Raw genomic sequence first — 25,349 nt, forward strand, 5'->3', positions numbered from 1 at the left:
CCATGTTTCAATAGAAAAGGTATCCACAGTAAAGGTGTATGCGCCTTTATAGCTGTATGAATGTCCTTCATCACCCAATACCACCAGCACTGTGACCTTTCCAGAGCATCACATTTCAGTTCCAAGTTCTGAGACTGGCAGATGGATGCAGAAGTGTTAGCCCTGTGGGTATGGGAAAAACAAGCCTTCCTCTAATACTCTATGGCAAGACTATACTGAACGTCACTTATTCGGTGCAGGCAGATTCTTGGTAAAGTGGCATGTTCTCATCATTGATCACTATACAAAACCAACCATCACAAGCATCTCTTGAGCCAAGGATCGTACTATGGGTGTTTTTCCAAAAATTATCACAGGAAAAACCAAATAAAACCATGGTAGGTCCTGGATCTGAAAGCCTGTCACTCCACAATGAAGAATTCGGGCAGAGTTTTCTGGGAACGGTGGAGGTCCTAGCCTAGGGGTGCGAGAACTGCCACCACCAGACGTGATGGACCTACAAAAGCGATGCTGTCACGCAGCCCAAACCCAGCAACTTTCGTAAGGCCTCGCCCCCCCTTCGCTGGGTGGGGGATGCTGTAAAGCCCGCCCATGGCAGCAGGACTGTGCCGGGCCGTGCCATCCTTCCACACCACCCCAGGGACCAGCTGTTCCCGCACAGGATACCCGCGGTGTCCCAACCCGCCCCGCAGCTGCATCCGCTCGCAGGGCGCTCAGGGCTGCCCGACCCCGGCCAGCCCCAGCCGCTCGCAGGGCGCTGCCGCCGCTCCCCGCCCGGCTCGGCCCGGCTCGGCTCGGCTCGGCCCGGCTCGGCTCGGCTCGGCTCGGCTCGGCTCGGCTCGGCCCGGCCCCTCCCCTGTCTGCAGCGGGTGGCGGCGGGAGAAGGGCGGCGGCGCCGTCACGTGAGGCCCTGCCTGGCGCTCGGCTCCCCGCGCAGCCCCGCCGCCGCCGCTGCCGCCGCCGCCCCAGCCCGGCCCGAGCCTCGCCGCCGCCTCGCCTCGCCTCAGCTCGCCTCGGCTCCTCCGGCGCTGCCATGCCCAGCAGCGAAGCGGTGCCGCTGGGGCTGGGCGCCTGCCGCAGGTCGGGGGCGCTGGGCGGGATGCTGTCGCTGGTGGCGCGGCTGCTGGAGTGGCTGCGCTCGCTGTTCTGGAAGGAGGAGATGGAGCTCACGCTGGTGGGGCTGCAGTACTCGGGCAAGACCACGCTGCTCACCGTGCTGGCGGTACGCGGCCCCCGGCCCGGGGCAGGGCGGTGCGGTGCGGAGCGGTGCCCACCGGCGGGGCAGGGGCGGGCGCGGCCGCCCGGCGGGGCTGGAGGGGCCGCCCGCCCGCCCGGGGCCGCCGCCCCGCGGCCTTCCCCCGGCAACAAGTGCGGGCTTTGCTGCTGCGGTGGTGCCACCGCCTGCTGTGAGGGCCCGCGGCGATGCGGTGGGATGCGGAGGGAGGGAGGAAGGAAGGGGGGCCGGGCGGGAGAGAGCATGAGGCAGCTTTTGCATCGTTGCCACCTCGAGAATTTCACAGCAGGATGCTAAGGTGTGTGTGAAAGTGTTTTCAGAGGGAGGAGGAAGATGTCTTCTGGGTCTGGCTGCAAAGTATGCCCATCTTGGAGCAGATTCGTGGGCATGGGCTCTTGCCGTGGTTCAGGTTGGCTTTCCATATCCAGTGTATCCCAGAATAATACGCTCTGCATCCCTCAAGGCCGCGACTTGTCCGTTACTGAATTCTCTCCTCCCAGCAGTTGCAGCAATGCTGATGCCTCCCACAAATCCTCCGTAGCTCTTCCCCAGCATTCAAGCCTGATTCCAGCATTCTGTTCCCCCTGTGGTGATGGCCTTGCAGCCTCACTAGTGCTGACACCTACCATGACATTTTCTCTTTTACCATGCTGAAATACATTTCTCCTCTTCGTTTGCTGTGCCCTCCAAACTGCATTTGAGTCCAGATTTGCTTTCCTTCAGAGGATGGAAATAAATAAATATATATATATATATGTAAATATGTTATATTTGCTTACTATTAATCATGAAGCTTACTGAAGCTTTTCTGCAAGGTGGTATCTCTTATTAGGTGTATCGCAGCTTCAGCTGCTAGAAGATGAAAATTTCTAGATGTTCTTCAGTCCTTATTGTGAAAAGCTAAAAACTGAACTGGGAGGTGTATGGGTTAAAGTCAGAGAGATCGAGGCAATGAAAACCCGAGTATGATATTTGGTACTTGCTTTTGTATATGATTATGGAATAAGGGAAAAATAAGACAGTATGCATTAGTGTGAATGAAGAAGTGGAGAGAAAAAGGAATGGCAGGTGTCCCGTGGAAGTGTGCTTTGGGTGACATCAGCAATCAATGGAATACACCTGTAGCTGGTATTTTAGTTGGTTTGTCAGGCACTCAGGTAGTCTTGCTGAGGTAGGCCTCGGTGCATTTTATGCCCATTGGAAGTGTTCATTTCCCAAGGGAGGGCCTTGCTGAGGAATGGGGAAAAGGCATGACAAACTACATTGCTTCTTGGGTTGTTTTCATGAACAGAGCAGAGAAGAGCACAGCGGCTCAGAGACCTCAGTAGTGTGTGGTGGCAGAATTTCTGTGTGTAACTGTTTGTCCACTCCCTGGACCAATGGAATCCCATGGTGTTTGGGATGTTATCTTCAACACCAGAGCACTCCTGTTACTGCAGATCTGATTTTCCCTGCAAATGTTATTTCTTAAGAGTGTTCTACAAGGCATTCGTGTCTTGTGACTTAGGGAGGGTTACACATTGCAGGTTTTATAGATTTTGGATCTTCCAGTCTGGAGATGAAGTGCCATGATAATCATCAAAGAAAAGTAGTTGGAGATTTTTGAAAAAAAAAATTAGGACAAGGCTAACTAATATTATACATAACAACTGTATATTTAATAACAATAAAATAATATTCATATTAGAATATTAATAATAATTTTCTGTTGAATACCGTTGATATGTGAAGGGCAAACAGATTTGGAACTCTAGTATGTTTCTGAATACATATCTAGAGTGTGACAATGACAATAGCTGTTGCAGTGGATCGAGAAAAAACATTGGAAATTACAATTTTTTTCACTTTGCAAGAGCACTCAGAGATCCTGTCATGCTAAGACTGAATATACACCCTTTGAGTCAGTCTCTACTCTTCAGAGTTAGAGCCATATTTAGTCCTTAGTTACCAATGGAAACCATGGATAAAGTCACTGCCTTGTACTGTGGATGTGCATTGATGTAATGGAGTAGAATCTGGTCCATGGTTATTGATATGGTAGGGGGTAATGACACTGTTCCTTATCAGTTCAATATTCAGAAACTTTCAGAGGACGTTACATTGTAGCATCAGTGATTTTTCATTTGTGTCAGGAGGTAATCTGTTTTTTATTGAAATATGCCAATAAATTTTTTTGCACTTCATATTCACAAAAATAGGCAATTTTAGGTCACGTAACCTTCCTTAGCAAGCACAGTAGTACAGACTTTGTGGTGGTCAAGTCATTACAACAGAGTAAATAGCTCTTGGACTAACATGAGCAAATAATTGAACCTGTTCCTTTCTTTTCTTCACTGTGTGGGAAAATGAAAAACTGTAGACATAATACTTTCTTTGTATCTGATTCCGTTCAACCAGAATGGGGAATTTTTAGAGCAAAAGACTGAAGACCAATCCAGAGCATGTTAATTCTTTACATTCTATCCCCAATACTGGAGGAGTTACGGTGGTTTGTTTTTTTCTATTTATTTTTTGTCTTCCAGTTTAGTGTATTACATGTGATGTATAATTTGCTGACTAAAGTAGAATTCTGACTTCCTACAGCCTCCTGAGTTAACTCAGGTTTTCCAGGCATTCCTGTCCTTGAGTAGTGATGCTACATTTTCAGTGTTTATGTGTTCATATGTGTTTATACATCAGTCCTCCACAAATACAGGTGCTACATATTTTTTAAAAATCATATAATTATAGAATCATTAAGATTGGAAAAGAAGTCAAAACATCATCAAGTCCAACATTTGACCAAACACCACCCTGTCAACTAAGCCATAGCACGAAGTGCCACATCCAGTCCATTCTTGACTGCTTCCAGGGATGGTGACTCCACCATTTTCCTGGGCAGACCAGTACCTGGTACACAAGAGGGTTTACTGGTTGGGTTTGTCATACTGCATCCATCTAAATCTTCTGTCAGTGCTGGGTATGTGTATCTGTATAAAACTGCATGGGCTTTTATTTTCACTTTTTTTTTGCCTACTGCTGTTGACAAGTTACTGATGCAGGGAAGAAAAAGACAAAGGATGATGAAGATGTATAGTAGAGAATTTAGCAAGAAGATTCCCATAAGTAAGGTTGAACAAACACGTAGAAGTTGTTTATTTCCTGAAGGATCTAATTCTAAAATCTTGTGAGACAATCATGTAACTTTTAAGAGTTATACAACTTTTAAAGCCCCAGATTAAAAATTGTTAACCTTTAATTGTAAATGCAAACTGGAGGCAGAGTGTATTCTCACTCCACAAACAGGAAAGAGAAAAGTTTCAGAAATTGTACAGATCCCAGGAATAGCCCTGGAGGGGTAGACTGAGAGACACATTCCTGTTCCAGTGCACCTTCAAGCTCTGATCCTCCATTTCTCAGATGAGAGGCGACTGGTGGAACACGACTGCATCCTGCCTTGTCCATATACCCCTATATTCCTACAGAAAAAAACAAAACCAAAAACAACTGACAACCCAGGGCACAAGGGTTGATAGGTAAATATGGGCTGATAGATGTGGGAGGGCAGTGGCAGGCCCAGAAGGTGCTGCTTTCCTTGCTGGATGATTGGAAAACCAGGTTCAGAGAGCACCTGGGCCTCTGTATGGACATCCGTAAGGTATTGCCTGTTGCTGTATCCTGTCTAGGAGACACAATAGCTTGTTAATGATTCATTTTCAAAAGGAAGAATGAGTGATGAGCTTCCTACTCAGATCTGAGTTCCATCTTAATCCTCCAAAGGTGTCTTTTGTAGTGTGTAGAAGTCTGTAAGGTTCCCATTGGTTTGATGAGAAGTGTTTCTGTTGTGGGAATATTTCTCCCAAGTGGGGGAGGAGGCAGCATTTTTGTGCCGAGGGTTTATGTTTGGGGTTTATGGTACACTGAGTTAGCACCTTGTATTTTTCTATATTAATGGCATTCTCTTAGCTCTGCAGCAGGATTCCCCTGCTGTCACCTATGCAGAGGGAACAAGTCTGCACATAGTGCTCTCTGCATGGGTATTTCTTCACTGTTTTTATATTTGGAGTTAAACCACTGGTAACAGTAGTGAGAAACTACAGGAAAAATCATGGTGTGGCCAGTTGTATAATATTTTATTGTATTGGGTGATGGACTAGGTGACCTTTGAAGGTTTCTTTCAACTGAAATCATCCTACAGTTCTATATTTTGGCTGTGCTGCCAAAGGATCAGATAAAGAATTAGCTGAAGTCTCGTGGTTTCTGGGGTGATCTTTCTTGCTGAAGAGAATAAAAGATCATTTAAAGGGACTGAAATGAACAGTCTTCCATTATGTGACAATGCAGTAATTGAAGTGCTGGCCAGTGCTCTTGCTTAAAATGAATGTGATAATCTACAATATTGTAAAATAACATTTTTTAGATTGCAAATGAGAATCTTTCTTGTACGTATCAACTGTTTTATAATAAATATAATTTTGGTTTTATATTCCAGTCGGGGCAGTTCACAGAAGATATGATTCCTACAGTAGGCTTCAATATGAGAAAAATAACAAAAGGCAATGTTACCATAAAGGTAGGTGTGTATGTTTGAATTGATACAGAATGAATAAATAATAGAGCAATTTTAACTGGAAATATGAAGGACAGGAAATTTCTTTTAAGGTTATAGGGTCCCTTATCTATTTTTCTAGCTCCAGACTAACTTTATTTAAAGCAATAGTAATCTATTTCTCTGTTATATTAATCTGTGTGATTTCATTGTATTCCATGCCTGGCAGAAGCTTTGTTGCACTTTTTTGATTCAGGAAGGTCATAAAATGTGGAGATACTGAGGTAACTGAGTTGACTCCTGAGGGTGTATCTATCTTCTCTCTTCCCCTTCCCCCCTGCTCCCAGCTGTAAGTGGAATCTGGAGTGGCTTGCCCCTTAACTTAGGTGTCTCAGTGGAGAGTGTGGTTTAGCTCACATGCTAGCTATGCTGAAGTAGGACATCTAGCTGAAATCATTTATCAGAGAACCGTCTCTGACAGCTATAGAGACACATAGGCATCAAAATAAAGATAAATCACTCCAGTAGCATTAAGGTGCTGCCTGTTGTTTGATTAGTCTTAATGAAATTCACAACTTCTAGCTAAAATTAGATTAAGGGAGTCTGGATTTTTGTCTTTACCTTGATTTTTCCCTCCTTTTCCATAATATGTAAGTTCTTTTCACCCTCAGTTCCTCTGGTCTGGCATGAGTCCTTAACTACTGATCAAATTCCAGAGGTGCCACAGTCAATAAAAAAGTTACTGCATTCAGACATAGTTGATAAATAATCCACAGGAATAGGAATTTCCTGTTGTTTTTTTTTCTTTTGCACAGAAGCAATGAGGCCATGATTGATAGAGAGAAAACATAAAGCATAGGTGGAGGAGTGTACCAATGCTGCTGCAGAATTGTCAGATGTAGCAGAAAACAGAAAAGTTGTGGATGGTTCATTAAACTAGGCAAAAATCTTTTACTAGTAAGCAGTTATCAAGATAAAGTATTTTTTGAGGCAGGATAGTTCAAGAAGGAACTGACTAATAGTTTATAACAGAGTTGTCTGAGCAAATGATGTTGCAAGATTAAGTTGTGCAGAGTGTGTGGGTGAGTTTCTGTGGAACTGTGCCTTGTTTTACTCTTTGATCTCAAAAGTAATTTTATATGTAGTTGCTATAATAGAATTTTTAAGAATAAGGAGATAATGCTAACATAATTAATATGTTTAATAATTTCAAAAACCATATTTAATTTGGAAGCCAATCTGCCTAGGACAATATCTTGACTCATTCTCACAGTGTCTCTGCTACAACAGCATTCAGTGCAAGAAAGAGGTGTAGGGAATATAACTCTTAGGCATAGATGCTTATTTCTTTTAGAGTCTGTCAGGATAAACTACTTGTATGTCACTATTCCTGTATCTAGGTCAGACTCTTACAGATTATTGCTAGATAAGGTTTCCCAAATTATTTTACTTAGAGAAAAATGACATAATCTTTTGATAAGTTGATGACTCAAGAATGATGAGGCAGTGCCTCTTGCTAGAATCCTTTTATGAACTATGCAGCCCAGTAACAAGAATTCACAATAAAATTTTCTTTAGCCTTTTTATCCCAACAAAACAGGTAACCCTTCTCATAGAAATACTATGATATTCAACTGTCAGCTATTAAAATTAATGGATAAACTATTATTTTACTAAACCCATGAAGTTCTTTAAACATGACAGGAATGATGTTTTTGCTAAGCAAAGACTTGACATTGTGTCTGACCTTTTTTGAAGGTTTCATGGGACCCTGCTAAACAGAATCAATTAAACTTACTCTAAAGTTCAGGCTGAGAAGTCAGCTAGGTCAAAAAGTCATCAAGTGAAAAATTGGCATTCTAGAAGTATTAAGATTGATCACTTTTGGAAAAGTAAGTTGCAAACCCAGCAATTAGGTGATACTAATCCTTTATCTGTTATTTGCTCTACCTTGGGGTAGGCCAATAAGAAGGGAGTACTATGCTAGGGCAGTGTCACTGCCTGGTTTCTTTACTTCAGTTCCATCTGCAGATTCCACACAATTCCATAAGGCAGAAAGAACTGAAACCCATGGTCTTCTTTTCTGTCTTCTAATTTTGGCAGTCATTTCCAAAAGCTGGTAGATTTACACTTATTTTTAGTATCTAATCTAAATATGTAAAAATATGGTCACTGGTGTGTGTGTGTGTATGAGTATTTATCTGAACCATGCTAAAAGAAAAATGCTGATTATTTACTTGAGCCAAAACATTTCATAGGAAAATGCCAGTTTCAGATGTTCTTGAATTGAAGCTAAACCTGTTTAGAAATGTAAGGCTGTCAGCTTTAACCATGAATTGTCAAATTTTGACTTAGCAATATGTTTAATAAGCTGTCACCTATTACTTCCAAGAAGAGAAGGCAATAAAGGAAGGATTTTACCACATGTTGTTTGAAATCTAAGCAGGGAGCTTTATATTTTGAGGTTGTGGTTGAGGTACTGAAGTACAGAATGATTTCTAGCATCAAAGCATTTTATGTACTACAATGTAGGGATCTGCTAGAACTGTTCTATTGAAGTTCATTACAAAACTGATGGCTATATATTTTTTTTCCCTGAGAAAAATATCTGACTGAATTGCTTTGAGATTTTAATTCCAAACAAGTTTTGCTGTTGGTGAGTGATTTGATTTTGATGATTTTTCTGGATCTGCTTGGTATTAGCAGTCCTTTTGCTTAGGTGAGATTTACTGTTCAACAAGCTAGAAAGCAATTAAAAAAATTTACTTTAGCAAGCCAAGTTTTAAGAACCTCAGAAGACTTGAATTGTGAACTCCTGTTTAAAGTGATTGGGAATCTTCAGCCAAGCGACCTTTGGTTATTGCAGTGATGGTTTAGAACAGTCTCAGTTAAAAGGAAATAGAGCACCACAGACGTGTATGCACAGATAATGCCACAGATTCATTTCTCTTGCTCTTGCATTGGTTTTTCTTAAAATGGCACGGCCAGGCAGATTCTGCCCTTGGTGGCCATAGTGATCCGGAGGGAGGGGAGAGCAGGTGCTCAGGGCCCCGGAGCTGGCGGGCTGGGCTGTGGTCACCCCGGCTGTCGCCGCTAGGTGCCGGTGTCCCTCCACCGCACCCTGCACAGCCCGGCTGCGGGAGAGCCCGGCTGCGCGTCCTGCTGCTGCACTTTGCTCCCATGAGGCAGGGAGGCAGGAGAAGGATACCAGCTCTGTGCATTCCTCTGCCAGCTTCCTTTGTTGCAGCTCTCCTGCTCTGGACAGTAGTGTTTTCAGGTCTCTTTGCATCCTCGTAGAAGCAGAATCCTCCTGCTTTGTAATGCTTCCTCCTGCTAGTTAGGATTTCTTACCTGTCATATTGTCATTTCAAATACAAGCTTATGTGTGTACTCTGAGTGTAGCTCCAGCAGTGTTTCAGCACATACTGGCTATTCTGTATGATTTGGATCACTCTGAAGAAGCTGTGCTGTGTCTGGCCCGATTTCAAGTCAAAGCAGTTATTTCTGTAAAAGAAGAATTTTTGCTGGATGTCCCAGTGTTTAACGATAGTTGTCTGCAAGGAAGAGCTGTACTGGTGGTTCAGAAGGGCTGTGATCCACAGCAGGAAGCCCAGTTACTGGTGCTAAATCCCAGGGGTTGTTCAGTGTGTTCATTAGTGACCTGGGCGGTGGGACAGGGTGCACCTTCCACAAGTTTGCTGGTAGTACAGAGCTGGGAGGAGTGGCTGGTGCAGCAGAGGGTTCTGCTGCCATCCAGAAGGACCTTGACAGGCGAGAGAAATAGATTGGTAGGACCCTTAGGAAGTTATGGAAGTACAAGGACTTTGCTTTTGTGTCCTGTTGATCCTTCTAGCGTTGTGTTTTGTGTCTTATAAAATGGCAAATAGCCCCTGATCACTTAGAAATACTCTCTCCCATTAAAATGCCTCAGTGCTTGTTGTCAAGAGTTGAAGATACTTTGTGAACATTTTTTCTTGCAATTCTATTTTCAGTTCTTCGGTGGAAATATTAAATTATGAACATTGAAACGTGCATATAGCTTTTTTTTTTATTTGACCTGATTAAAATGCCTAAATGATGTGTTTAAAAGTTGGACTTTATCACCAGGGAGGAGGGAGAACAGAGTTCTTTAAAGGGCCAAGACTGATTTCAAAGAACATATTGTTCTGAGAAATACTGCCTGCAGAAAATGTAACCACATCGCACATTTTTTTGACACTTAAGGGCAACTATGAAGGCATTTCCATTATATAGGATAATAATTAGTAAGTATTCTAAAGTTGTAAGATATTCTAACTTCCATATTAAGTTGCATGGCTGGTAGGTACTACAGGTCAGGCTGTGTAGGTTTGTATATACAGGGCAATTTATTAAAAAAATTAAGGTTATTAGGTTTTTTATTCTTCTGTTTATTAGACAAAAAAAAAAAAGGATATTTTTGGTTGAAGATTCCAGTCTAGAATAGGTGATGGTTTAGGATTTGTCCTTCATGAGCTTGGACAGGTGCTAAGCAACCCAGCCTGAGCCAGTTGTCTGAACTTGCTGGGGAGCAGTGGGTGCTTCACTAGGTAGCTAAGGTGGGTGAAACAAACAGAAAAATTTCCTGCTGTTGGTGCCCTTTGAGCACTTCAGTAGCCAAAGAGAAATTTTGGTCACCTGGATTAAATGCCTAAATTTTAGGTGATTGAAGTTGTCCCATGCTTTGCAGTTGCTCCCTGTTACACGCTGAGCTGGCTCTGAGTGCAATGACTGCTGTGTGTGTGTGAGCTCATTGGTCACATCTTGGGCTTCTCTGTGCACATTGTGGTGGTGGATGTTACTGGTGCTGCCTTATTCTCTCCAAATACTCCTCTCTGCTTAACAAATTCCTCACCTGTTTGTTTGGGTTAGGTTTTATGGCTGGCACTTTCTGCATACTTCCAAGAGGAAAGATACATTTCCAAGTTCAAATATTTGCAGTGTTGGATTCATCTTGCATGTTAACAGCTATATGTCTGCAGTGAGGCTTAAGCTCTTTTAGTAATAGTCAGAGGAGCTGTCATCAGTGCTGTCAAGCCTAGAGCATAATTCTGTCATCCTAAACAAGATGTTGTATCTGATCAGCTGAAAGGCTGTCTAGACTTTGCTGACTACTGTGAGATTGTAGGTACTGAGCCCACACGCTGACATCAAGATGGAAATTTGTCATTGTAATCTCTGTCCACAAGAAATCTCCTACCCAGCATATCTGAAAAAAGCCATGTAACATGACATCTAGAAAATGCTTTTCCTGCAACTTTCTCATGAACCATCAAGCCTTCCCACAATATGAGCTAATTTGAAGAAACACAGCTAGAGTGTTAATGAACCTTCCTGTAACTGAAAGCTTTCAAAAATCTTTGAATCTATTCATGTGCATTTTTGCTCAACTGCCATGATAGAGCTCTGTGCAAAAGAAAAGGATCTGCTCCTTAAACACAGCTAATAGCTACAGTCTTAAGATGGAGCCTTAGATCCTCCTGAAAAATTGGAAAGAGATAAATCCAAAGTTTCCTCTTTCAGAAGAATTCAGTGTATCTCAGGTAAGTACATGGTAAACAGTGGTTCCATCCTGGTGATCTAGTTTACAGATTAAAACATTGCACTAAATAACAACACTGTAGACCTGCAAGTACAAATAAGAATTACTACACTACAGAAGTAGATAGAAATGAATAAAACAGATTAAAATGCAGTACCAACAAGATATGTGCCTTTGAGTTTGAGCCTGAGCAACAAATCCTTGAGATTTTAATCTCCTGTGAGTCAATGGTACTGTGTATCAAAAGAAACTTTCTCTCAATTTGGTCATACTGTAATCTTCGCTGATTCTTAAAATCACAATTTTTATCAATTGGGGTAAAATTATCTTTAAATATTAAGAAACTTTTATTCCTGAGGGGCCAGTAAAAGCCATGGGAGGATTTGAAGACCAACATCTTCTAAAAAACAACCAAAGTAAACTTCTCTTTATAGTTAGCTGTACGTTCAAGTTTAGTCTCTTGCCTATTCATACCCAGAACATACTTTTTACCTGTGTATTAAATGCTGGAATGCAAAAATCGTTGGTATACAAAACATGTAAGGATCATGTAAGAAAACTTCTTTAACACTAAGACCTCTCCCCTTTCCTTCCTGGGTACCTCTTGTATTCTCACAGTTCTGTCTGTTCAGTTGTGTACTATGAAAATGGTTGGTGCAGCAATTTGTGTTTTGAATTAAGTAGTTAACTCTTTCATTGGCTATTCAATATAATAAAGAGTATTAGAAAGTTGCTATTAAAAAAATTTGATTTCAAAGGGAAAGAAGTAATGTTTTTTTTAATTTAATGCATTTATTTTTTTTCATGTATCACGTACTTATTGCTATGTTGATGTAAATTTGGTTCTAAAGCTCTGTTAATAACACCTAGTCTATATTGTGTCCTTCATGTTGTACTTTAATGAATAGCTGTAAGCCTGATTAGGGAAACTGACTGGAAATGACTTATCTTTCCATTGTTTCAAGGTGACTTTTTCTCCTAATGAGAGTAATCTTGTTCTGCAGTGCAATTTAATACTGCAAGATATATATCAAGCAAGGACAAACCCAGGATTTTTTATCTTGTATTATTTATTTTGTGATTAGTCCATGCTGCATCATCTTGTAGATTTTCATGGCTATCAGAATTCCAAAAATCTATTCTGACTACTAGCCTGCCCTATCATCTTTCCCTTTTCTTTTTCCTCTGGTCTACCAAGAAAATAATTTAGTTTCTTTTTCAAGACACGCAGATGTGCACCAGATGGCTTTGGATTGTTTCAAGGTCTTGATGAGTTATTGGAGTAATTAGTGTTGGTGTAAGTTTTGTCACCTAACCATAATGCTGAATACTCATTACGTTCAAGCTTTTAAAGTATAAAGGTTTATTTTACTAAGACCTTTGATACAGTGCTTCAAATGTCAGTCCAGATATTAATTGATACCCACTTCATGGTCAGAAGCTCTTTCATGTGTAAAATTTTTTGATCTTATTCAGGGAATCCAAAAGCACTCTACATTTAGGTGATACAATAATTTTATGTTGGAAGGACTGTTAAGATATCAATCAGGGAATGATTTTTACTGGTGAATTGGAAGTACTTCTTTCTAAAATATGAATATAAGATATTGAAAATTATATAGAAATTGATACATAAAAATTATTTACAGGCTGTGAAAAAATAGTGGACATTCATTGAAAAAGGCCTTACCCCATGGGTCTGTGAAGCCTTGCTCTTTTGTGAAAAGTTTTGTTGCCACAGAAGGCTTAATTTAGATTTATAGTGTAAATGTGAGGACAACTCTTTAAAAAATTTGTTTCTGTATATATTACTTCCAAATTCAGTTGCTTCTGTAATATATATGTCTCCTAGATCTGGTATGCAGTGTATATTGTTTTGACAGCTAAATCTGCTTAAAATAAGAAATAATTCTCTTTGTCCTTGGCAGAGGAACAAATCCATTACTTTTATTTTTCAGTGTTCATCACTGTCTTAATCTGTGTGTCACTTGTAACAGGACTGTCTTTGGATGTAGCTGTAACAGATACATTATCCTATAGCCCTGACCTGCATTATGTATATATGTTACCTGGTACTTTGATCTGAGAAACAGTTTTGAAACAACATTCTGTCATCCACCAAAAATACCAATTAGTAAAGGAAAATATGTAACTCCTGTACGGAAAAATAGTGTGTTAATGTTTTAACAAATTTAGGAATTCCATGGGGTTGCTGGGCACTAATAGCGTGTGTAAGTATTTATAGGATTTGAGCTTTTGTGGTAGGATAAGCAGAATGTGAGCTTGCTTTTTTCAAGAAACATTGCTTAATCACTTCAGGCCTACCTGTACTACTGTTTCCTTTCTGGATCTGATTAATTAATCCATGTGTCTGTTAAAGCACATCTGTTGAACCAGTGGGAGAACTGTGGAGGTATTGGAGCTCCTTGGAGTGGGGGGCATTATCCCTTTTGTGGATTCAGTCTGCTCTCTGACCAACTCTTTGTTTATTTACTATCTGTCTTTAGCCTGTTGAAAATCTGATACCTTCTTAACTCAGGTCTCTCTAGCCACATTAAATATTAACCTGCATAACTGTTTCATACAATGATGATACTCTTTTTGGTTTTGAGACTGTGCATTTGCAATAATTCACTTCAGTATCTGAGTAAGACTTTTCTTTTAGTGAGTGGGAAAGAGTAACATTCTCCAAAAAACATTTGGAGCTTTTAGTGTCACAGGCCTGAAATACTCTGTGAATGTGCATGTCCCCTTCCATTAGCTAGAAGGGACCAAGAAGACATTTTAATAAAATTTTGGAATTGGCAATGCAATCTGCATGCTGCATGTAAGACTTAATTTATTCTGTTGGGTTAGGGCTATGTAGTTAAAAAGTGTTTTGAGGCTGGAGTGTTTGTCCTTTTTCAGGTGTGGGACATTGGAGGACAGCCAAGGTTTCGAAGCATGTGGGAGCGTTACTGCAGAGGGGTCAATGCAGTTGTGTAAGTTTTCTTTTGTATGTCCATAGAAAATGTACTTTGTAATATATATTATTGTAAAATTAGGTATTACTTTATATTACACATAAAGAAAATTGATTGTTTTTTTCTGTTGACCTCTATCACATAAGAAGACCCAATACAATAAAAGTAGTGTGTTTTGCACATGTAGCAACCCAGACATGTAAGTAATTGCATATTCCAAGCCATTTTCCCCCCACAGGCTATATTTAACAGCCTAAATCTGTTATCTTCCTATATCAATATTTTCCTATATCAGTAAATGCGGGGCTTATATAACTTTGGATTTTTCTAATGCTCTTGTCAATATCAACACATTTGTCACATTTCAAATGTTTTAATACAAATTTCTGCAGGTAGTGGTCAATGCCAAAAATAACTATTCTTTGTTGTAGTTACATGGTGGATGCAGCAGACTTAGAAAAAGTAGAAGCTTCAAAGAATGAGCTTCACAGCTTGATAGATAAGCCACAATTGCATGGAATTCCAGTAAGTATTTTCATTATTATTCTTACCTGAATGTTGACAGTGTGGCCTAAATCCTCCTGAGTTGGTTTCTCTGGTCTGTTAAAAATACTGGGTTATATATGATGCAGCCTTGATACATTGAGCACTCTTAGAAAAATGATTGTGGTTTTTTTTCATAGTACTCAGCAACTTAAGAGTGCTGCTTTGTGTTAGTACAATTTCTTGTCTAAAGGTCAGGACAGATTTCGAAAAATTGTGTTTTCACGTGTGGCATTGTCAGACAGTAATGACTTCCAGTCAGTCCCTGGGTGGCTGGGTTTCAGCAGTGACCCAGGTATGTTTCTGGCAGTTATCTTATGGCATGTGAGATCCATATTTCTGCAGGTTGGCAGACAGTAACATCAACTAGTGTCCTCTGCCTCCAGAGATTGTAAAGGAGCTTTTTTTATTTGTCCTGACTTTTTCTTGACTTAGTATTTCAAACTAAATTGTGTGGAAAAAATGCAAATATGCGCCTATTCTCCAGTTGGAAGTGTCAAAGATTAGTGTATTCAGCTGAAATTCTAATGAGGAATATGAAGGTGGAGACTAATGTTGTTTATTTAAATGTAATCTTTACATTTAGGAATTAGGAATCCATCAGGTTGTCATTGGTCTTTATGTTGACATCACCAAACAAGAGTTCATACCTTGATTATAAGAAAGAAAACAGTCCTACATACAAATGAGGAAGAAACAACTCACAACTTGATGGCTCTTCCTTGGCTCCTTTTTTGTGAGCAGTAATTTGGACACTTGGCCACTACAAGTAGTCAGAGTTACCTGAGGGTGAGTGGACAGTGTAAGGACTTAAAGAATGCACTTGAAGTGTGTCAAAACACTGTCAAAAGCCACAGAAGGAACTTCCCATAAGATAAGCCACCACAGCAGGAACATGAGATAAGCACAGATGCCACAGCAGGCAGAAACTAATTCCAGGCCTAATGGAGCTGAATGTTTAATTAGTATCTGAACATGCTGCCTGTGTGGATGTTGCCACCATGGCAAATGTGGGAAAGGAAGTGTTTGTGCACATGCCATTGGTTATGGGAATAGCATCTACACCCCATGGAAACCTGGGACTTGGTCTGTATGAAAATGGTGCCTCCAGCATGCAGTCAGTCTCCCTCTCTCTCTCCCTCCTTTGCTCCCACTATTCTCAAAGGAGGGTTTTTCAAGTGATTTTAGTGATTTACCATCTTTTTTATAAGGTTTCCTACTTTTGTTGTGATTTTATGTGTTAATTATCTGTTGAAAAAATCCTGCAGAAATAAGCAGTTATGCTGCTCATGGGGAGTGACATTGCCTGTCCTTTGCACTCTCTTTGCATGCTCTTTTGCTTCTCACTTTTCCTTACTAAAATGATTGGTCTCTCATATCTTCAGTAGTATTTAATTAAGTTCCTTGCCTCTTATATGTTATAATATCACATTCCAAATGCCCAGCCTGACCCACACAGTAATTTCCAAGGTGCAGTGATGTATTTTTTACTTACTTTTATTTCATATGTAGTAATTAGTATTGAACTTCCTTCAATTTATTGTGCTGATGATTTGCCACTATAGATTTTAGAGCAGCTTTATTAATCTAGACTCTAAATTACTGCAAGTAATGAGTTTAATATGTTCCAGATTCATGAGATATAATGGGACAGTCTTAGAATTGTAGCACATCTGGAAAACAATAATGCAGTCGTAACTAGAAAAACCTTCCATTGCTTACTTTATCTTAGAATGTGCTCAACCCATTTATCTGACCTTCATTTATACTTGAGGCCTTAAATAGGAACTCTGAAGTTCCAGCATCTATTGGGTAAATTTTCTGCATTTCATGGACTTAATTCCTAATGGCTGCCTTTCAGATTTCTACCATGGATGCTCCGATTGGACAGAGAGGTGGCTGGTGCTTAGGTGATAGATGGTTTGTAGGCTGAGCTGTTCAGTGCATCAGTGTTAAGAAACAAGGGAGAAAAAAGTTGGGGAGAGAATTTTGTCTGGGTCTTTAGGACCAGCCTCTGCTGCTGGGGCCCTACTTTTGATTAACATCAGTCTGGTCCTCTGAATTGAAAATCCTTTGGTGGCTTGAGTGTACCTGATGCACACTGGCTTCCAAATTTCTTTGCATTTAATCTGATACCATCTTGTAATGCCACCCAGAATGGAGAGATTCACTTTCTGAGGAGACTTTTGATACTAACACACCTAGAAAAAATTTGATCCAGTTTTCAGAGGGTATACATCCAGCATCTGGTCCTGACTAGCAGCAGGATTTCCATGATGTTCCCACAGTCATTGATCATTTTGAATATGTCCTCTCTTACATTCTAAATAGCTGCAAGATCCAGAATAATGCCAACAAAAAGTTACAGACAAAAAATTAAATTTCATTGCTCCTGGATTTAATAGGCATATGAATTCTTTCTTTCAGGTGTTAGTTCTTGGAAATAAACGAGACCTCCCAGGTGCACTGGATGAGAAGCAGTTAATTGAGAAATTGTAAGTAGCTGGCTTTTGTGAAAAGCTGAGACACTGTGAAGTTTGATTTGTAAGTCAAAATTATTGGTAGTCTATGACAATAACTGGCTATAAAAGATGCTATTTTGCATGCTCAGATATTCCACTCTGAGCTCTGCTGGCACCTGATGTAGTGATCTAGGCTGATAACTGACCACAGTAGATTTGAATCTCTCTTGATTGTTGTTTGATTGTGTGAAGTTATTTCAGATAATCCTGTTTTCCCATCACTGAGGGAAGAATAGGGATAGGGATACTGAAAGGGTCATTTTGACTTCTTTCAATACAATGCCTGAATGGTGTTAGAACAGAGCCATGTCAATCTAGTGTTGGTAAATTTAAGCAAGTCAGGTATTTTTGCCAAATATCCAAAGCATAACTTAGGGATTACTGAAAGTAACAAATTGATGCATAGTACATGTAGTTATAAAGAAAATATACTATTTTGTAAAAATGACCAGTATAGTACTAATTTTGTAAAATTGAATTCCCAAGTCACATAGTTTTAATTAGTGTGAAAGTGAAGTTTTGCTATAGTAAGCATGGTCCAAAGACTGGACTACTAAACTGGGGCTCACAGAAAGGCTGAGGTTGGAAGGAAACTTGAAGTCATCTCCCTGCTCAGGCAGAGACTTTTTCCCCTTGGAGCTGATTGCTCTGGACCATGTCCAGACAGCTTTTGAACATCTCCAAGGATGGAGACTTAGCGGCCTCTCTGGGCAGCCTTTGCTAGTGCTTGGTCACTCTCAGAGCTAAAAAGTGTTTCTGTATGTTCAGAGAGAGCTTCCTGTGTTTCAATTCACAACCGTTGCCTCTTGTCCCATCACTGGGCTCCATCTTCTTTACAGGCTCCCTTCAGATTTTTGTACACACTAATAAGAAGTTCGCTAAGCCTTTCCTTCTCTAGTCTAAACAGTCCCAGCTCTTCAGCTCTTCTTAGTATGTGAGTTGCTTATTAGTTTAGTTGTCCTTTATTGGGCCCTATTCCATAGATTCATGTCCCTCTTGTGCAGATGGTCCACAGCTGGTCAGGTACAGCCTTACTGGTGCTGAGTAAAAGGGAGAGATCACCTCCCTTCAGCCTGCTGGCAGTCCTAGTGCACCCCAGAATACCATCAGCATTTTTACCACAATGCTTGGTCGTGTTCAACCTGGTGACCTGCCAAGACTCCCAGGTCCTTTCCTGCAAAGCTGCTTCTCCAGACAGTTGGCATCTGACCTGTTCTGGTGCCTGGGGTTGTTTCTCCCCAGGTGCAGGACTTTGCACTTTCCTTTTTTGACCTGCATGAGGTCCCCTGCCCACTCTTTTCTCCAGCTTGTGAGGTCCCTCTGGGTGGCAGCATGACTCTCTGGTGTATCAGCCACTCCTCCCAGTTATCTGTCATCAGCAAATTTGTGCTTTGCCCCATCATTCACAACAAATGAGGATTTAGAACAGAATTGGACCAGTATTGGTCCTGGTGTACACTGGTAGTCACTGGGTTCCAGCTTGCCTTTGTGCCACTGATCACCCAGTGTTCAGCCAGTCCTCAGTCCACCTCACCATCTGTGCATCCAACCCATACTTCCTCACCTTGTCTGTGGGGATGTTATGGAAGGCACTGTCAAAGCCTTAATCAAGTCAAGGTGCACAATATCTGTTGCTTTCTGTCAGCTACCAAACTGTAGATTTCATTGTAGAAGGTTTTTGAGTTGGTCAAGCATGATTGCCCTTGTGTGAATCCATGCTGACTACTTCTGGTCACCTTCTTGTCTGTCACATGCCTGGGAATAGTTTCTAGGATTAGATGCATCATCACCTTCCCAGAATCAAGGTGGGGCTGACTGTCATGTACTTCCCCAGGTCCTCCTTTTTCTGAAGAGTGACATTTGCCTTCCTCTGCCCTTAGGCGCCTCTCCCAGGTGACATGGTTGTTCAAAGTGCCTCACAGTGACATCAGCCAGTTCCTTTATCACTTCCCACCAGGGCTGATGGACTTCTCCATGTCAAGTCTGCTTATTTATTCCCTGGTTAGATAATTTTCCATCAGGAGTACAAGTTATTTGCTCTTACTCATGATCTCTGGGGTTTCTGAAGGCCAATCTTGCTAGCAAAGGCAGTGTTTTCATGTCCTGTGTAACCAGGTCCTCTGTCTCATTGAGCAGTGGGTGCACATTTTCTCCTGTCTTCCACTTGTCACTTTCTAGTTTTTTTTTACATCCCTCATGAGATCCAGCTTCAGCTGGGCTTTGGCTGACCTGCTGGTGTCTCTGCATTCTTGGACAGTGTTTCTGTATTCCTCCCAGGTTACCTGTCTCTGCTCCGACCTTCTCTATGCTTCCTTTCAATTACTATGTTTATGAACTTACTGTTCATCCACTTAATGTCTTTTGGCTTTTTTTCCAGGCTAGTTGGGATAGGTTATTCTTAAATTTGGAGAGAAGCTTTGGATATTAGCTAGCTTTCTTTAGCCCTTCTTTGCTACAGGGCCTAACTACATGGGACTTTGCCAAGCAGATCCCTGAAGAGGCTGGGTCTGCTCTCCTGAAGTCCAGGGAGGTCCCTGTTTAGTTCTCTTCTTTGCTGCTCTTGTATGGTCTTCAGACTTCTCAGTACCTTCAGTTCCCACCTGTTCAGGAAAATTTTTTGTGCATGTCTGTGTCACTTGTGTGAGGATAAATGAATGAAAAAATAAGAAAGTGTTCAGAAGCTCTGAGGGAGGTTGGAGAATTCCCAGAAAGAAGTTGATTAAGAATCAGTTTCTTCCTAAATACAGAGGCTTCCTTTCAGTAGGAGTCAGATGTGATATATTAAGTATCATATAGTAAACATCCTGAAGATAAATGGTGTGATCATTTGAGCACTGATATTTTATTATAATTTACTGGAGGAAAAAAACCCTCTGAATTCTTAGTGAAAGTTGAATGTTAAGACATGGGTAATACTTGGTTGCATAACAAGATATAAAAATAACAAAATCTTATTTTTAGCTTATGGATTTCTGTGGTTTTATTTCTCACTATTACACTGACCTAATGTGAAATTCAAATTTTTGTGAAATTACTTTATAAACTTTTAATCCTTATAGTTTAAGAAATGCACGATATTCTGTGTGCAGTGGCATATTTTAAGAATTTAACATCTGAGAATAGAATTGAACCCACTGAGTAAAAAACAGAAAACATATAATTTAATGGAAATTTCTATTCTCAGTGTTTATGGGGTTATAACAGTACTTATCATTTTTGTTTCCGTAGAAACCTTTCAGCTATTCAAGACAGAGAAATCTGTTGCTATTCTATTTCCTGTAAAGAGAAGGATAACATAGGTAAGCTTCTAGTATCATCAGTGTATACTTTGGAATTTGGATCAGATCAGGTTTGAACATCTACCTCCACTATACTATTGAAGATCTCAGTAGATCTCAATTTACATTGAAAGGTATTCTGCAATTATTGTATGCCACTGTATTTGTTTCAACATAGAATTATGTTTAATTAAGAAAAACCTTGTGGAAATATTTAGTTCCATGAGAAGTTAATTTGACAGGGACCATGGAAAAGTGTATTTAAAGCCTGGAGTAATTGATTCCTTTACAAGAAACTTATGTTACTTTTGAAGATACAGTAGCTATGTTTAAAGGTCTTCCAGTTATTAGGTGATCCTAAAAAAAACTGTTGGTGATTTACTCCACACATGGTTTTATTTGGTAAGCAGGTTTTATGAGCGTGTGGCTGTTCCTGAAACTGAGGGATGGGTGCTTTTTCCAAGTGGAAATGCAATGAGTGTATCCTGTAGTCAGTGAAGATCTATCTCCCTGTCTTCCATCTGCCTTTGCTTTTTGCCTTTTCCTCTCTCTCCTGTCTTTCACTTTCCTGTCCCTTTCCTCTGTCATTTTCTCCCATTCCCTTCCCTCCACAGGGCAGGAGGAAGGGATGAAGCACAGGCTGAGCTGGCAGCAGCAGCAATTGGCTGGGGCTGTGCTAGCTCAGTGCCACCCTTCTCTGCATGCTGCTGAAACAAGTGGTGCTGGATGGGATGGGATCCAGCTCGGCTAGATATTTATAGCTGCTATGTGAGGAAACCAGACTTGATAGAAGAGCTGGGCAGCTCTGTAGGGCTCAGCTGAGTGAGGAACTGTGAGAGTGGGAATGGGAAGAAAGCCACTTTCTCTCAGCTGCAGGGGAAATTTCCATCCTCCACAGAGAGAACCAGGTAGTGGAGATGGTGAGGAGACTGTACCGTGGCACATGGACTTCAGTGAGCTGGGGGAGAGTTCAGCTGTGTGCAGAGATGGGTTAGGCAGTGAGGGCTTCTCCTGCAAATGGTGTAGATGACTTGGGTATGTTAGTTGGAAGGAAACCAGACACATGTTTGCTGCAGCTTGGGGTGCAGCTGTTATCTCTGAGTGAGGGAGATTCACAGAAGGTGGTGCTACAGTGGGGAAGATTAGACTTCAGGAGATAAGGACTGTAGAAGACAACACAGGATAATCCCAGTAGTTGAAGGGCAGTGAATGTGATCAAGGTTTTTGAAATGCTGTGCTTGATCCTCATCAAATTGGCAAGGCTGCAGTGGAGGTTCTTAAAAGTGGGATTGTGACTGGAAAGTAGTAAAACCAGCTTACTTTCTGAAAGACTAATGGAGTAAATAGATTTTGATCCTAGTCTGTTTATCTGGATGCCCTGGAGGAGAAAAGCATGCAACAAAAAGCATCCTAAAATTTGCATGAAAGAATGATCATTAATGCAGGAACAGTATAGATCCCTTACTTGTGGAAGTTCTGGGAGTAGTGATGAAAAAATCCTAACTGAGACTTGGCCAGGTATCTTCCAGTATAATACTGTGCCTAGAAAGACTAGCCAGGTTCTTGAATATTTGCAAAAGCAAAATAAAGAATGGGAGCTCACTGCGTATACCATTTCAGACTGTGGGCATTGTTGGAGCACCATATGCCATACTTTGAGGAAGACCTTGAGAAAAGAGGTTGGGTGAGAAGCTAGGGAGACCAAAGGGCTCAATTTATAAAGAAAGACTGTTATGTTAGCTTATTAAAGTGATGAAACTACTAGTCTGTTAAGGAGGAGACTGGCAGCTGTCTTCTTCCTCTGTGTTCTTGGCTCATGCCAGCGCAGTTGAATGAGATATGATACTAGTTTTGCAGTGTGAACTGCAGCCTAGCTCACTGGTCTCATCAGGAGCTGTAGGTGTAAGGCTGTTACTGTGTCCTGAGAGGCTGTGGAAAATAATTATATAGTTATTAGCTTTGATATAAGTGCAGTGGGTTGCCTTTTTCTGCAGTCTCAGAGCCTAAGCTGCTCTGCAAGGATATTCATGGAGTGCTGTCTTGAACTTAAGACAAATATGGCAACAAATTTCAATTTGAGGGCTAGAGCTGCTGCTGCCCCCTGACATCCTTCCTGACAGATGTTACTGCCTTGAGGCAAAAAAAATCTAATCTGCTCATGAATCAGTTTGTGAACTGCTGCAGCTTTCAGCTCAATGCCTTGGATTGCATCAGGAGGGGTGCCAATTTCAGCTATCAAATTTTAGTCCAATGTTGCATGTCTTTCAGAGACCTTGGACTCCTACAACCTACCTAAATAACTTCTTAATATATTGTCAGATGTTTACCCTTCTCATTCCTTCTGTTTGTGTATTTGCCTTTGTTCTCACTCAGCATTTCATTCTAGTCTGGATTTTACAGTTTGTTTTATGCTCATCTTGAATCTTTGCTTTTTCAAGAGTTCCTTATCTGTCTGTGGCTTAGAGAACTTGATGTCAGTCATTGTATTTCAAAAATACAAAATGCACACGATTTAAAAACGTACAAAAATAACCAGAAAAGGGCCGCCTGGAGGTTGATGTTCTGAACTTCAGTTATGTGGGAATGAGAACCTGTGGGTTTCTGGCTTTTGTTTGGTTGGGGTTTTTGTATTTGTATTAACCTGCTGGTGTTCTGTTGTGCTTCTACAGTCTGCAAACAGGCTGTTGAGTTTTTCATTTTGTTTCATCTATCCTGGCAGACATAACATTACAATGGCTTATTCAGCACTCCAAATCAAGAAACTGTTGAAGAAACTTTTGCTGAAGATAACTCTTCCCCAATCACTTTGAATCCTATCACCTATACACACTGAAAAGATAAGGAATGCAGCTGTCTACTACCAGGACTCACTGTGGTCATATTTGTTAACAGAAGTAATCTGACTTGTAACTTGTCTGTCTGGTTTCATTCTTTTTGTTTTTTGTGGTTTTTTTTTTGAATCCAGATATTTGTCTGCCTAGGTAAACTCCTGAACGCCTTAATACAAGACTGGAAGAAATCAATAATTTTTTGAGCTGAAATGTTTTGAGTTTATGCATGCAAATTGTCAAATACATGGTACTTTTTTTCTAATTTGAAACTGAATAAATTGTGCAGTGGAAACAAATGACTGGTTTGTTTGAATGTCGCATATAATTATTCACACAGGATTTCTTCCCTCTAACACATGGAGTTAAGTACATTCAATCAATTAAATCAATTAATCAATTAAAACTGTAATTAAGAGCTTCTTATTTGAAAAAATGCTGATATTCAGAACACTTTCACATACTCTAGAGAAAAGTTGTTTACTCTGGAGAAAAGAAGTTACGTATCTGTAGTTACTTAGTTTTTCCAGTCACTAATGTGAATTATTCATATGAATATTCTTTTAGAATTGAAAAATAAAATATTCTAGACAATCTTGTCCTTCTGTATTGGGAAAGGAAAGAGTCTAGAATTGTAGTGGATATTTTTCTTTCTTAGAGAGTGAGATAGCTGGTGAGATCATGTGCATCTTCTCTGACGTTATTAACCCCCAAAATTAATGGATTTCTTAAGCATTGTTACTGTAAATGGAATTCTGTTTGTGGAGTACTCTGTCCATTCCTCAATCTTTAGAATCTTCAAGTACACAACATAAAATAGCTGGGATCTGAAGTAGGATTAGTCCTTTGGAAACAGATTAAAGAAGCAATTCACTTTTTAAATTTTGGTGCTTCGCTAACATCTTACAGATACCTTCTTCCAAATACTTCAGTTAAATGCACTCTGATGGGAACTTTTCTGTGAGTATGGAAATTCTATTTGCATATGGAAATTTCATCTCAAGAAACAGTAGACAGACACTCAGTGGCCAGGTGTTTCAAGGACACTTGCAGATCTAAGAGGGAGGAGTTCAGGCATGGCTTTCTAAAGATGCTGTAAATCAATCGATTGCTGTAGTGTTGAAAGGGCTATAAGTCATGTATGCAGTTCTTGCACTTAGGTACATCAACTATAGAAATAGCAACTTTTTTGTCACTTCTGTTTGAGAATGCTTTTAGGCTAGTGGCTCTCATAAGCTGCTAAGAACGTACAGCACAGACTTGATAGAATCTTTCTTGAGTATTATAGGAGTCCTACTACAGACATGGTAAACGTTACAGCACTTGCTCATAATATCTGTGGTCTCACCCTGTGGCTACAGGCGCTCATTGTTCTGTGGTAACATGAAAATAATTTGGCTAAGTGCTGAGTGCTCAGTACATAAATAAGTGGTGGATGCTTCTGAAAGGGGATGGTGCTTATGACCTTCCAAAACCTGATGTGTAATCCATCTAGTGACAATTTGTATGATGAAAAAACAGCACTTGGTGGCAAAGGTGGTGAATTTCAAATGCTCTTGTTTCTCGACTTTTGAAAGAGTAGAGCCATTGTAAAATACACTGGAATTGTACTCACTATGTGTACAACACATGAGAAGAGCTACTTCTGCACCAGTGGTATCAATATCCTTGTTGTCATGCTTTTTGGCGGTAGTGCCTCATCCTTCAGAACAATCATCCTGACATGGAAAGCCATGCTTCTGGCATAAGAGCTCCCCTCACTGAATCACTCCTTAATCTGAACCCCTTCTCTCACCCCTTCCTGCAGAATGTTTTTGGAGTGGACACAAGTTCTTTGCAGGTTATTGCAGTTGGTATAAAAGCAGTGCTGCCTCCTATCCTTCCCTTGCTTTG

General features: G+C 40.6%; 1 protein-coding gene across 1 annotated transcript; it reads left to right on the forward strand.

Moving 5' to 3' along the window:
• The first annotated feature begins 979 nt into the window (after positions 1–979).
• Positions 980–23,755, forward strand: LOC134417762 (ADP-ribosylation factor-like protein 8B). Its single transcript, XM_063155387.1, has 7 exons — positions 980–1,222; positions 5,706–5,786; positions 14,230–14,303; positions 14,717–14,810; positions 17,256–17,323; positions 20,579–20,649; positions 23,348–23,755. Exons 1-7 carry the CDS (start codon positions 1,034–1,036, stop codon positions 23,395–23,397), a joined length of 627 nt encoding a protein of 208 aa, XP_063011457.1. The 5' UTR covers positions 980–1,033; the 3' UTR covers positions 23,398–23,755.
• The last annotated feature ends 1,594 nt before the right edge of the window (positions 23,756–25,349 follow it).

This window comes from Melospiza melodia, chromosome 4 (assembly GCF_035770615.1).
Source record: "Melospiza melodia melodia isolate bMelMel2 chromosome 4, bMelMel2.pri, whole genome shotgun sequence".
NCBI lineage: Eukaryota > Metazoa > Chordata > Aves > Passeriformes > Passerellidae > Melospiza > Melospiza melodia.

Excerpts from the sequence above, each read along its gene's own strand:
- LOC134417762 (XM_063155387.1), top strand. The coding sequence starts at position 1,034 with ATGCCCAGCAGCGAAGCGGTGCCGCTGGGGCTGGGCGCCTGCCGCAGG. Across the intron at positions 14,304-14,716 it reads AGAGGGGTCAATGCAGTTGT|TTACATGGTGGATGCAGCAG; the intron begins GTAAGTTTTCTT and ends TCTTTGTTGTAG. Across the intron at positions 14,811-17,255 it reads CACAATTGCATGGAATTCCA|GTGTTAGTTCTTGGAAATAA; the intron begins GTAAGTATTTTC and ends TCTTTCTTTCAG.